Raw genomic sequence first — 13844 nt, forward strand, 5'->3', positions numbered from 1 at the left:
ACGAAGAGAAGCCAGGATAGGAGAGATATGATCTCTCTTTTTAATTTTCATCAGAACTCTGGCCGCAGCATTTTGGATCAGCTGAAGGCTTTTAACTACAGTTTGTGGACTTCCTGATAGTAAAGAATTACAATAGTCCAGCCTTGAAGTTACAAATGCATGGACTGGTTTCTCAGCATCAGGCCTGGACAGGATATTTCCAAAGTTTGCAATATTCCGCAGATGAAAGAAGGAAATTCTAGAAACCTTTGATATTGGATTTAATGACAGGTCCTGCTCGAGACTAAAACCAAGATTTTTTATTTTATTATCTGAAGTTAGTTTAATCTCATCCAAATGAATTGACTGACTAATCGCTTCTTTTTTAGAAGACTTTGGTCCAAAGATAATAACTTCTGTTTTCTCTGCATTCAGAAGGAGAAAGTCAAGAGTCTTCCAGGTTTTTATGTCTTCAAGACATGACTGTAAATATAGTAAAGAGAATTGACCCTAGCACTGATCCCTGTGGTTCTCCACAAGTAACCCTGGAGCATGAGGAAGATTTGTTATTATCGTGAACATCTGACAGATAGATAGAATAGAATTAAACCAGTCTAGTGCTGTTCCTTTAATTCCTACAAAATATTTAAGTCTTTCTAAAAGAATATCATGATTAGCTGTGTCAAATGCAGCACTGAAATCCAACAGAACAAGCACAGATACAAGTCCATTATCTGAGGCCATGAGAATATCATTAGTGACTTTCACCAGAGCTGTTTCAGTGCTATAATGAGCTCTAAAGCCAGACTGAAACTCTTCAAAAAGTTCATTATTGTGTAAGTGATCGCACACTTGTTTGGCAACTACTTTCTCAAGAATTTTAAATAAGAAAGGAGATTGGATATAGGTCTATAATTGACCAAGTCATCTGGGTCAAGAGACAGTTTTTTTAAGTAAAGGTTTAATTACAGCAACCTTAAAAGCCTTTAATACATATCCCTTTAACAGAGATAGATTAATCACATCTAAAATGGAAGAGGAGAGCCCTAACTCTAACATCAGTGGACTTAAGACCTGGACCTAGGCTTTTTTTAACTTGCCCTGTTGTACGAAGAAATGTTTAGCCACATTATCAAACAGCCCAATAAAAATTAATACATTTACTGCTTGGCAAGAATCTCATTCACTTCTTAGCACAAACCTCTCCTTTCTTAGAAGAGCACCTTTGTGGGGTAATCCGAGCCTCTCACATCACATTGCTGACTCAGCGTTGCGGCAGTGGAGAGGTAGAGGAATCCAAACAGTTGCTGATTTATACATTAATGATATATTTTCCAATTTTCATCAGTTAAATGAAAAATTTAAGCTCAACAAAGATAGTTTCTTCAAATCTTTACAAATCAGAGACTGGGTTAAAGAGAAATCAAAAGAAACATTCCCAGGCAACCCATAAGAAACTCCTCTTGAAAGCCACCTATGTAATGAATCATGCACATCAACAAAAGGAATAAAATCTTCTATATATGGTATCATCAATGGAAAGTTATTCACTTACGATAAAACAGTTACAAAAAGGAAATGGGAAAAAGACTTAGAGTGTATTTATGAGGAGGCAGAGTGGCATCATCTATCGTAACAGGCACAGACTGTGCTAACCTCCACAAAACGCAGAGAAATTAATTTTAATATATTTCATAGGACATATCACACTCTTTACAGGCTGCACAGAATTGACAGTAAAATTTCCTCTATGTGTCAGAGATGTAAAGTGACTGATGGGGATCTTATACACATGCTATGGAGTTGGCCAGTGATGAAAGGACTTTGGAAATGTGTCATTGTGATAACTTCAAGGGTAACAGGAATGCGAATTGAACAAGACCCAAAACTATGGATTCTCAAAGACAATAATTATGACAAGAAATACTTTTTTTTTTTTTTTACTTTCAAGCACTGCAGTGAAGAAATGTATCCTGGTTAACTGGAAATCTGAAAATGCCCCGTCAGTAAGACACTGGATCAATGAGCTTGTATCTTACTGCACACCTAAAAAAGATACTGTATAATGTTAGAGGAAAACATGCAATCTTTGAAAAAATCTGTGCCCAATCATAGACATTCTGCCCTCTCTGGACGCGTCTGTCTATGGTGGAGTGTCCCTTTCTGGACAGGCTTCAAATTATCCCTTTTGCAGGTTCATCTTATATAACTTCCTCTCTTATGTACCTTGATAGAAGTAGTGTGTTGAATTATACAGAGATGAATGCGCTCAGATGGATGTGTTTTGTGCAGAAATGAAAGGATTTTGAGAACCATACGAGAAAGGAGGGTGGGGGGTGGGAGGGGAAAAGTTTGTGTTATATTTTGTTTCTTTGTTTTCTTTTGGTGTTAAAAATCAAAAATCATCTTCCTTGTATGGTGTGTCTGTAAGACTATATATCAATAAGTTTGCTTTATAAAATAAAAATTTCAGTATGACTTGCTTGCTATACACCATAAATCTCTTGTAAAAGCTTATAAAACAAATCTTAAAAAAAAAAAAAAGAAAATGCAGTGCATTATGGTACCTTCTTACTTTGGAAGGACACTGAATTAAAAACAAGTATAAGTGCATAAAAAAAAAACTGAAATAAAAATTACCCTGTTGACTTAGTGGGCTTAATGACTTAATTAATTATCTATCTACCTTTCATAAAAATGGTTTAGATGCAGTTAATCATCATTAATGTTCATCATTAGTACATGTTTTTTAAATATTTATTTTGTTCATAGTTCCCCCTACAATATTATGCATAGAGTTAATATTTCTAATTGTTTCATTGGTTGTAATGACACAAAGTGAGAGACTGGATTTAGATTTACGTTTTTAGGTTTGATTGAAGTATCAGGGGATCATTGACGTCTCTCACAGTCACCACCACTGTGGCAGTGGAAGTGGGCAATGCAGTAGCAAAAGGAATCTCATTCTCCACTGCAACCAGTAGAGTGTGCTTACTGGCTTTCTCAAACTCCAGACCCTGTTAATAGAAGAAAAAAATTATATGTCTTCAGGCATTAATGGCTCAGGCTGGACCTCAACTGATGTAATAACTTCTTTCACCATCATTTTTCATATATATATATTTTTAATGTGACCATATAAAACTTGATTCCAAAAAAAAAAAAGAAGCTGCTCCGCCTACCTTTGCAGTAGTAATGATTCCTTCTTGTTTGTTACTTCCTGTTTTCACGGTAAAAAGATTCCCAGGATCTCCATCAACGATTGTGAACTTTGCATTCCAGGCGGAAGAACGTGGCTCATCACCGTCTGTCACCAACATCCGAACAACTTCAGCATCTACTTTATTCTCGTCAACTGTTGCTGTGTACTGAGGAAATGAAGAGGATGGGGGGGATTCAATATCGGGACAAAGACTCATAAGAAAAGGAATCTATTTCTTGTTAATGAAATGTTTTTAAATTAAATAATACAATTAATTATTACAGACTTTAAAGAGAGGCGATCCATTAAAAACTGGTCAGTTTAAAAACTACTGCATTCCTGTGTGCGTGTTGTACTTACAGATGCCTCGGTAAAAACTGGAGCATGATCGTTGCTGTCCGTCACCTTGATAATCACTTTGCCGATGCCAGTATGGTATTTTCCTTTTTGGTCGGTGGCGCTTACTTTCAGTGTGTACTCAGGGTACATCTGTTGGATGAAATGATGACTTTAAGTAACAAAGCAAAGAGCATCACTTCCTTCAGCAGACAAAGACATTAACAAATGTTATTGTTTACAATTTAATCTCCTACCATTTCACTTCAATGTAATTTTCTTTGTTAATTCACATTAAGTTTTGTTCCTGTAGAGCATTTTGAGTTGTCTTGCTACCGAAATATTCTAAATAAAAAAACTTGCCTAGATAAATATAAACATCTTGTGCATATTTGGTTTTTTCACTTGAATGAAAAATTCCAAACTTAGTTAAGAATAAAACTATGGGTAGAAATAAAAGATTATTTTTGTGTACCTTTACAGCCTTCCATCTATGAATAACTTTATAGAAAGTAATCACCTCTTCTACTCTGCCTGCTCAGATGCATCTCTCCCTCCCTCCTTGCTTGCCTACATTTTTATTAATTTTTACATTCTTGAGTCTTAGTCTAAGTCTTCTTATCTCTTAACAAAGGTGACTGAACGTTAGAGAAACGTATGCTGGTGTAGATTCTTAGTCATCCAGGTCATAGTCAGTACAAAAAAGTAAGAAAAAACAATCCACTGGACTTTGTTTCCAAGTTTGAAGATGTTTCTTTTCCCATCCAGGAAGCATTTTTAATTCAAAATGTCAGAAATAGCATTAAGTTCGAGGCTTTATAGATTGCACCAACAAAGCCTTTTTTTGGCTTAGAAAGGTTTCAGGCTAACAAAGAAACCAAACGACCCCCGTTCCAAAGTTGTGGACCCGCTCATCAGGTTCAATTTGCCTGTTTTCTAAGCCAAATCAAAAGTGAGCTAATAATCTGCTGGTCAAAGGAGGAGAGATCCAGAGTTTGTTCACAGCTCCAGCTACTGTAGCTAGAAACTAGTGTTTGTTGCCGAGATTTTGTGTCATGATGCCCCCCAAACACCAGATGTCATTTACAACATTGGTTTTTAGGCTAAATCTGGTGGGTTCAATCATTCAATCATTGTCTTGATTTAGTTGATTTAGATTAGTGTAAAATCATTGTTGAAAATGTGTCTGTGTTTGGTCAGTCTGATTTTGTTCCACTTTAGTCCAATAATAGATGTTGAAACGTTACAAAACCAGTTTTCAACATCTTAATAACAATTTGAAAATTACAGCCTTTCCCTTTGGACTTTTCAACCAAATGTGGATATTGCTTGGACGTAAATCACGTTAATGTCTTTTCCACCAATTTTTGCTCAGTGGGCAAAAAGAAAGCGTAAGATCAGTGAGTCTGAACACTGATTGATTAAACTTCTGAGTCAAAGGTTGCTTTACCAAAACATCAGATTATTAAACTAAGAAACTTAAGAATAAGTTCTGTTTTTGAATTTCAACTCATCTCCATAAACCTTGGCATCTAATAAATAAAACTAAACATGTTGATAGTAACATAATTCTGCTTTCAAGCAGATGGGTCAAAACTATCAGGAATCTCACCTCTCTGTCCAGCTTAGCAGCATTAACTCTGATGGCTCCAGTAACAGAGTTGATAGTAAACATGTCAGGCGATGGTTCTTCTGGCACCTGTTCCATAATACCGTAGCGGATATCAGAGTTGTCATTATTAGGCTCATCGGCGTCTGTGGCGAAAACCTGAATAACGTCAAAACCTGATCGAGAGAAAACAAAATTCAGGTCAATAAAAAAAAGAAACATTGTCCCGCTTATTTAACTGTATCAATTACACTCAACTATCCATATGTCGTACTTAAAGTGTCTTATAATGCTTTTAAAAATTAATTTAAAAATTAATTTAAAAGCATGGAATGGAAAATTACATTTAAAACTGTTTAAAATAAAAAAATGCATCTCTGTTGTTTCAAAAGTAGATATTCATAAAAAGATTAAACTTTAAACTTTCCTTTTTTATAACGGTTATAGTTAGAGTGCCTCAGATTTTTCTGACGTATCATTATAGTTATGCTACTATAGGCTTAGGCTGCTGGAAGACAAAGAATCAATCTGTTTCATTCTGTCTCTATTCTCCCATTCTGTCATATTTATTAGTTCAATCTCTAACGTTCTGCTCTCTCTGCTTTTTCTCATAGTAGCTTCATCTGGTCTGTTCCTGTTTGAATGTGACTCCATCCTGGAAAGAAATATCAGCTGTTCTGCTGCCATCAACACCTTTGTTTAGAGATGTTGGACCTTTGCCTGTTTTTTTAGTGTTTAGTCCTGTTTCTCTCCTAGATATAGCTATGAGCTCAGCGTTTACTGTGACTAACTGATCAGCTGTCTTTCATCCCTTTGACATTAAAACTGGCTCTGTTTTTTGTTTTTTTTTGGATGGACATGATTGGGGGGTTTCGTCGGCCCTGTGGCTGTCTGGTTTGTGGGTCCTGCCTACGGTCCCTGGCGGGGCTCTCGGGAACGGGGGTGCCTATTGGAGTCAGTGGGGGAGCTGGCTCCCTGGAAGTGCAGTAAGCACCCCAGTCCTTTGCTCCCCATCCCCGGATTTCTCCCTCTGCCTGCTGCATCACACTGCCACACATGTAGTTTTTCTGGGAGGGGGTCGTTACTGAAGGGGCCCCACCTTCTGATGATGTCCCCCACCCCAATTTAATTTTGCATCTTAGACACTTCCATCTACAACATTTTCACAACACACATCTATGTAGGGCATTTTCTGGGGGGTGGGGGTCAACAGCACCCAGGGGGGGCTTATTTTACGGGCCTCACTACGGTCACCCCCCCCATCCCCTATCGCATTTAGACATTGAGGGTTCTGGGTTGTCGAATGGGGGGGTGCGCTGGCACCGCCTATCTCCCCGAGGGGGGTGGACGGTGCTGGACACCCCCTTTTGGTACTCCCAGTTTTAATTACACCTGACAGCAACATGCAACAACACCACATTCAAGCAGGCGTAGGGAGGATCGGGGTCTTCTCACACACCTGTTCTCTGGTTGCTGCCCGGAGTCTGGGGCCTGGAGGAAGAGCGAGCCGCCTGGTCTGTGGTCTTGGTGGGGGGCTGCTGTGGGGCCTGTCACCTCTGCTCTCCCCATAAGAAGATTGGAGGGAGGGGCATGTAGTGGCTAGTTGAACTACTTGGGGGTGGGGGGGTGGTGGGCTCTGGGTAGGTGGTCTCACATTCACTTCCATACTGCATGTGGGCCCCGACCCCGGGGGAGCTTTTGCTGGGGGTGGTCTGGTCCGGGTGCGGGTTGGGTGGCCAGGCTTGAAGCAGGAACGAGATGGGTTCGTGTGGCGGTGACAACAGTGACGCTGGGTCCTGGTATCACTGGATGTGAGTGTTATGTGTGAATGTGCTGGCTCATTCCTGGCAGCCTCTCCGCGGGGCCCGGCCAGCCGGGGCCTGGCTGGGGCGCCTGCCGGGGGGTTGGGCACCCCTAGGGCCTCGAATCCTTGGGGCCCAGGGCCGGATTCACTTCAGGGTGGCTGGCTGCCGGCGGAGCCCGCGGACTCGTCCCCATGGCTCCCAGGGGCTCTGGCATTGTGGTGGCTGGGGGACTTCCTCGGGGCCGACTCTCCTCCTGCCTTGGTGGGGGTCGGATTTCCTGGGCTGGCCCCTCCTTGGTGCCTTCGCTCTTGGGGTCCCTTTGGGCATCTGGGGCTCTGGGTCTCCCGGCGCACGACTCAATGCTCTGGGGGGGATGCCTCTTTGACTCTCCACAACCACTATTGAGCATTTTTTCTTTGAATAAACTTTACATGCACAAGTACACCCTCACAAACAACTACAGGTGCTTGGTTCCAGGTACTTAGAAATTTACTTCCATACAGAAAGCCCACATTCTTATCATCAGGTAACACAGAGCACATGTCAGACTAAATAATACTACTTCAGTGATAGTTTCAAGGTGTTGCTTTATTGTATGTCTCGTGCCATGTCTTTCGGTTGTGCTGTTCTTTTTACATCTCGTTGCAGGTGATGAAGCAGACTGAAAATGTTTTATCATTATCTCCTTTCTATCTCCTCTTCCTTTCATCTTTTCTCCTCTTTTTCTGTTTTTCTATTCTACTTACATTGCAGTGTCCATATAATCTGTAAAACTCCCTGTATAATTATAATAAAGCAATTTTTATGCATGAAACAAGCGGAACATTATGGCGATAGCCCTACTGCTCCATTTGTGTAAGTAAAATCTGGTGGGCTCTTTTTGGCATCAAGACAATTATTCTTACTGCAACACTGCCAGACAGGACACTGTTAAAAAAAAAAAAAAAAAGAAAGAAAACTGGCTCAGAGCTGGTCTGATTAACTATTTCTTTCCCAGACAGAGACACCCATGGTGTGAGTTTATCATGAACTTTTCTAACAACCTTCGACCACTACAATCCCAGCTGGGTTGCAAAAAAAAAAAACAGTAAAGAAGATTGCAGGACAAAATAAAATTTTAAGATGTTGTTATACCAGTAACCTGAGTGCAAACTTTTAACCTGTTGCACCGCAGAGGTAATTTAGCTGAACAAAAAATACAAACAGAAACCTAATTCAAAATGTTTGATTAAAAGGTATACTATAAAATGTATAGTATAGAAAAAAAAACAGAAGTATTATTCCACCTAGGGGAGAACTTCTAAATATTTATGTAAAAGTCAGAGACAGAACCAAGCTTCAAGTTTCATAAAACATTGCTTAGAATGGTATACTTTGTAAAGAATCAATTTTTTTGGCTAAAATGTCCCAGCCTTCTCTTTTTTTTTCAGTAGCTGAAACCAGTGACCTACCTCTTGGTGAGTTTTCAGGTACTTCTGCCATGTAGGTAGTCTGATTAAAAATTGGTCTGTTGTCATTCTGGTCGATCACTTTGATTATCATTTCCATAGGATCTTCTGCATTTCCAGAACTTCCCTTTGCCACAGCATGAGCCCAGATCTATAGGAATGAACATTTCATTTTATTCACAAATACAGCTTGTGGGTCCATAGTTATTAATTACAATAACTCTGTTTAATTGATTTCATCACAGGTGACTAAACATTTATATTAATCATGTTTTGATCTGAGTATTGATACTCAGCGGAGGGAGGACTTCTGTAACAATGTTGAAAATATCAACATTGTTACAGAAAATCTATTCATCTTTCATAGTAGCACTAAAAAAAAAAAATAGTTACCTTGTATTCCGCCTGTTTCTCTCTGTCCAGTTCCTGTGTGACATACAGATTACCAGTCTCCCTGTCCATGGTGAAAAGATCAATGGGAGGCTGATCTGCTCCTGGACCAGTGATGCTGTAATGGATCGTCTTTATGCTGTCTTCACTAGAGCGTATCTGAACAGAATGAAAAATGAATGATAAAATTTTCAAAACAAGAAAATAACTTAAAGGGAGACATTAATACAGGTGACAGCCCTAACAGCTAGGACTAACTGTGACCTAAAACAGCTGCCTGGCTAAAGTATTTTATTAACATTACTAATGTTAAATAACAGACCAAAACATCTGCTAACTATTTATTTATGGAAGGGAGCAGAATTCAGCTTTGGTAAACTCACCCATGGCAGAAGAGAAAAAAAAATCTGAATACACCTTAAAAAAAAAATGGTATGAAAAAAAAAAATCAACTGGATGCCATTTTTAGGTTCAGTTGGTCTCACCTGATTAATCTTAAAAGGATATGGTCCTCCGTGATTCTCAGGAACACTTAATGGAGGGATAACCCAGTCTCTCTTCCTCCTCTTCAGCCCTCCACTAGATTGGGGGAAAAGCAGGACGGGAGCTTCTGGATTCACAGCATCCTGATAAAACATACATTTTTTCAGTAAGCTGTGAGTATAACTTGCAAGCTGTGTTACAGGCTTCAAGAATATTTTGTTGTTTATATCTATTAATTGTATTTAAATTACAGTATACTGGACAAAGTATTCGTTCCCCTCCTCATCTCAGTGAGCTTCAGTCACATTGCTGTCCTGACCCATGGGGTTCAATGATGCCGGTCCACCCCTTGCAGCTATCCTGAGCAAGCTGTCCATTAGCCGTAGTGTTGATGGTAATTTTTTTTTACCATTTTTTCAGTAGCACATTTGGGAGGTCACATCCTGGAAGGTCTGGCCCTCAGTTTTCCTCTAATTCACCTCAAAGGTGTTCTATTGGGTTTAGGTCATGACCCTATGCAGGCCAGTCCAGTTCATCAAACTAGACTCTGCCATCCATGTCTTTAAGGACTTTGCTCTGTGCCATGTTGGAAGAGGAAGGATCCAGATCCAAACTGCTCCCACAAAGCTGGGATCATGGAATGATCCAGAATGTCTTAGTTCCTTTCACTGGAACTAAGGGGCCAAGCCAAGCTCCTGAGAACCAACCCCACACCATGAGCCCCCCTCCACCACAATACAGTCAGACAAGCTCCTGTTCCCTGGACAACATCCAAACCCAGAGTGGGAGAAGCGGAATTCTTCACTCCAGAGAATGCGTCTCGACTGCGCTGGTGTCCAGAGGCAACTGCTTTACTCCACTGCATCCAGCCTTTTGCAGATGGGGATGTTTGGCAGCTCCACCATAGAAACTCATCCCATGATGGAGCTGGTTTGAAGGACGCATGAGGTTTAGAGGCGTTTAGTGATTGAGTCTGCAGAAAGTTGGAGACCAGCAATGGTGAATCTCACAAAGAGATTCACCATTGCTGATCTGGCTCCATTAGTTTGTGTGGACAACCACCTGTTGACTGCGTTGCCGCTGTTCCCAAACCCTTCCATTTTTTAATGATGCAGCTGACAGTCAACTATGATGAAATTTCTCCACCGGTTTTGTTGGACAGTTGAAATCACCTGACACGTATCAATGTTGCAATTCACTGAGCTTCCTGAGAGCGATCAATCCTCTCATTAATGCTTGATTTAGTCCACCTGTGATCGTGGGAGTGATTGGAACACCTGGTTCCATGATCTGGATGGGTGAGGAGGTACGCTTTCGTCTTCTGCAGAAAAGTAACTGCGTTTGTGTTGTTTCATTTCTAGGACAACAAGGATTGGAACACTATGGCGATAGCTGCACTGCTCCACTTGTGAAAGTGAAATCTGTTGGGTTCTTTTTGGCATCAAGACAATTATTCTTATTGACACATTGTCAGACAGGACACTTAAAAAAAGAACAACAACAAAAAAAAACCCGCAGGGCCTGCATTTTTCTCTACAGTGGCGGATGATGGACATTTATGGACTTTTAGACAAAACAAGAAATAGGAGAAGACGTGGCCGAGTTCAAAAAACGTTTTGAAAAATCCAAATGTCTCTATATTAAAGTTACTATCCCTCCGGTTGAGACAAGGTAAGGCCCATGGCTCAAGATAACTGCTGCTTGAAATAAGCTTTTAGGGAGAACTGGTTTGTTACAAACTGCATAGAGTCCTTCTAGATTCACGGTTGCTCCATTTTTTACCTACATTTGTTTTTCTTTAGTTGGCGCTGTTTCTTGTCTGTTTGATAACTCTTCTAGATCGATGATTTGTTCTGTTTCTTGCTCTAAGTAAACATCAGAGGAGCCATAATTGTCCTGCTGCTGCCTGTTTAGCAGTTTCACCAGCACGCCAGTTGTCATATACAGCTAAACTTTTGTCACAACCTCATCTGAAAATACAAAGATGTGCAGCGTTAAACCCAGCTACATTAATCCCAACTGCTGATGAGAAAGAACCACATGATTGTAAGACAGAGACAGACCAGCTGCAACTCCTGGGACCAGACCTAACATGTTCTATTGCTGACAGGGGAAGTGTTTTTTGTTGATGGCTCTTGTTTTAAAGATGATTTAGTAAAAATGAAAACAGGTCATGCCGTCGTGTCACTCCCCCATAATATAGTTGAAGCGAAGGAGGAAATTCAGTCATATCATTCAGCACAGGCAGTTGAATTAATTGCATTAATAAGGGCTTGTGAACTGACAAGAGGACGCGATGTGACAATATATAAAAATAGTTGGTATGCATTTTCGACTATCTTTTTCTTTGCAAAACAATGGGAACTCTGAGGCATGGTAACCTTAACAGGCAAAACGTAGGTTATTTCTAACAGAAATGTTACAGGTTATCCCACCAAGATGAAGGCTGTTAAGGAATGACACATCCAGGGTGTATTGGCTCATCTAGAGAGAACGACACAGAGAAGGTAGTACATATAACAGGATGCCAGAGTACCATCACTGACTTCCACCCTGACTTTGTCTGCAACACCCTCCCTAATCAAAAGCACACCAGCTATTCTACTTGGAAACCAAAAGTTAACTTCCTACGAAGGGTGGCTGGTTCCTGTGTGGAAGGGACAGCATATATCCATCATTGCCTGCAAACTGGTCAGGCACCTCTGCTCCTGAGTTTTTCTCCGATTACACCATCATCATCTCAACCCAGGCTGTGAAGGATCATCATTTGTCTAATAGGAGGAAAAGAGAAGTCAGCTCCAGCTCAGTGTTCCAACCCCATGATCCCATATGGAATTCTGAAGATCCCCCCCGAACACAAGCACTGGAGCACAGCTAACAAAACAGGCCTTTCACTTTTCCCATGGTCGGGGGTGGGCAAAACTAGTTGATGATCGAGACCTTGGACTACAGAAGAAAGACGCTGTTTAACATCACACGGATAGTACAATGTCCATTTGTCACTATCAGAATAATTTCTAAAGAGCAGCGTCACACTATTTACCCTGTATTGTCATTTGGATTTTATTTATTTTTCTTTAATGACATGTCGAAATTAGACAATGCAAAATTAATTGTATGGAAATGTTTAGTGTTTTATAAATTACACAAAAGATAGTTCTATCTATCACTATCTATTGAATTTCTAAAAAAAAAAGAAAAAAGCCTCACACTATTAACCCTGTCTTGTCATTTGAAATACATTTGATACCGTTGCTTTTTTATGTAATCAGTACAGTATGTATATATTTTTCTTTAATGACATGTCGAAATTAGAAAATGCATAATTAATTGCATGGAAATGCCTAGTGTTTTATAAATGATACAAATGATAGGCCATGAGGCAGAAACCCTGTCTACTTTTATGGTAGGCTTAAAACTTTCTTTTTTGATAAAGCTCATAGTTAGAGAGGCTCAGGTTATCCTGAGCTATCTCTATAGTTATGCTGCTATGGGCTTAGATTGCTGGAGGACATAGGGACTCCTTTTTTCTTCTGCTTCATTCTATCTCTTTTCTCCCACTCAACAGAATCTGTTAGTTCAATCTCTAACCTTCTGCTCTCTCTGCTTTTTCTCATAGTAGCTTCATCTGGTCTGTTCCTGTGTAGTAGTGTGTAGTCCTGTTTCTCTGACTGTGACTGGCTAGATGTGCACTTGGAGCTCTTCGTCCTGGCTGTGTGTTCCCTTGACTTGGCCGCCTTTTTAGCTGGTTGACAGTTGCCTTTTGTATCTCTGCTTCTTTTTCTATCTATTGCTTCTGTCTCCTTGAACCCCAGTCGACCTCAGCAGATGGCCTCTCACACTGAGACTGGTTCTGTGGGAGGTTTCTTCCTGTTAAAAGGGAGTTTTTCCAGTCTACTGGCTACACTTATGCTTAGTGTGAGGGAGTGCCTTTGAGTCGATGTGTCGATTCAATCAACTGGTTTTAATTAGATAGAAAACTTTGAATTAATTATTTGACTGGTTAATCTGGTGAAATGTAGATTGTCTTGAGATGACATGTGTTGTGAATTGGAGCTATATAAATCAACTGAATTGAATTTAAAAGATCAATTATAGCATTGAAATGATTAAACATTGTAACTTATGGATTTTATTCATCTCTCAGAATTTTACATTTTCTCTTGTTTAAAAAAATAAAATTTCTGACAATTATTCCATCGTTCAAGCTCTACAGGGTTAAATCTGAGGGTAAGAACATAATAGAATAAAGGTTGACATTTTAAATGATTTAATTTTCTGGTGTTGCAATGAAATTTTAAAAAGTAACGTTAGCAGCAACATTTAATCTCCATCTGGGATCAATATGGGATATTTAGATGGAATTAAACAGAATTTTGTCAAATGATTTGTTAGGGTTTGTTAGGTTTTAAGCATGTATTAGAAATAAATTGCATAGAAATAATACATTATTTAATAAAACACTATTTTATTTACTTACAGCAGGCTGAGAGATGACTGGAGGGTTATCATCATTTGCGGACACAGTGATCAATACTTTAGCTTGCGCAGCCAGTCCCTCCCCTGCAAAATCTGCTGCTTCTACCAGCAGA

At 39.8% G+C, this 13844-nt stretch overlaps 1 protein-coding gene across 1 annotated transcript in view; it reads right to left on the minus strand.

The window, feature by feature from the left end:
• Positions 1–2807: 2807 nt before the first annotated feature.
• Positions 2808–13844, minus strand: part of LOC107088913 (cadherin-4-like) — a 37237-nt gene continuing 26200 nt past the window's right edge. Inside the window, exons 6-10 of the mRNA XM_015381378.1 lie at positions 8383–8530; positions 5130–5302; positions 3542–3670; positions 3162–3347; positions 2808–2996 (exon numbers count right to left, since the gene is read on the minus strand). Coding sequence (XP_015236864.1) covers positions 2838–2996; positions 3162–3347; positions 3542–3670; positions 5130–5302; positions 8383–8530 — 795 coding nt within the window. The 3' untranslated portion in view covers positions 2808–2837. The remainder of the gene's footprint in view (positions 2997–3161; positions 3348–3541; positions 3671–5129; positions 5303–8382; positions 8531–13844) is intronic.

The sequence above is a fragment of the Cyprinodon variegatus genome, unplaced genomic scaffold (assembly GCF_000732505.1).
Source record: "Cyprinodon variegatus isolate N-32 unplaced genomic scaffold, C_variegatus-1.0 Scaffold232, whole genome shotgun sequence".
Taxonomy (NCBI): Eukaryota; Metazoa; Chordata; class Actinopteri; order Cyprinodontiformes; family Cyprinodontidae; genus Cyprinodon; species Cyprinodon variegatus.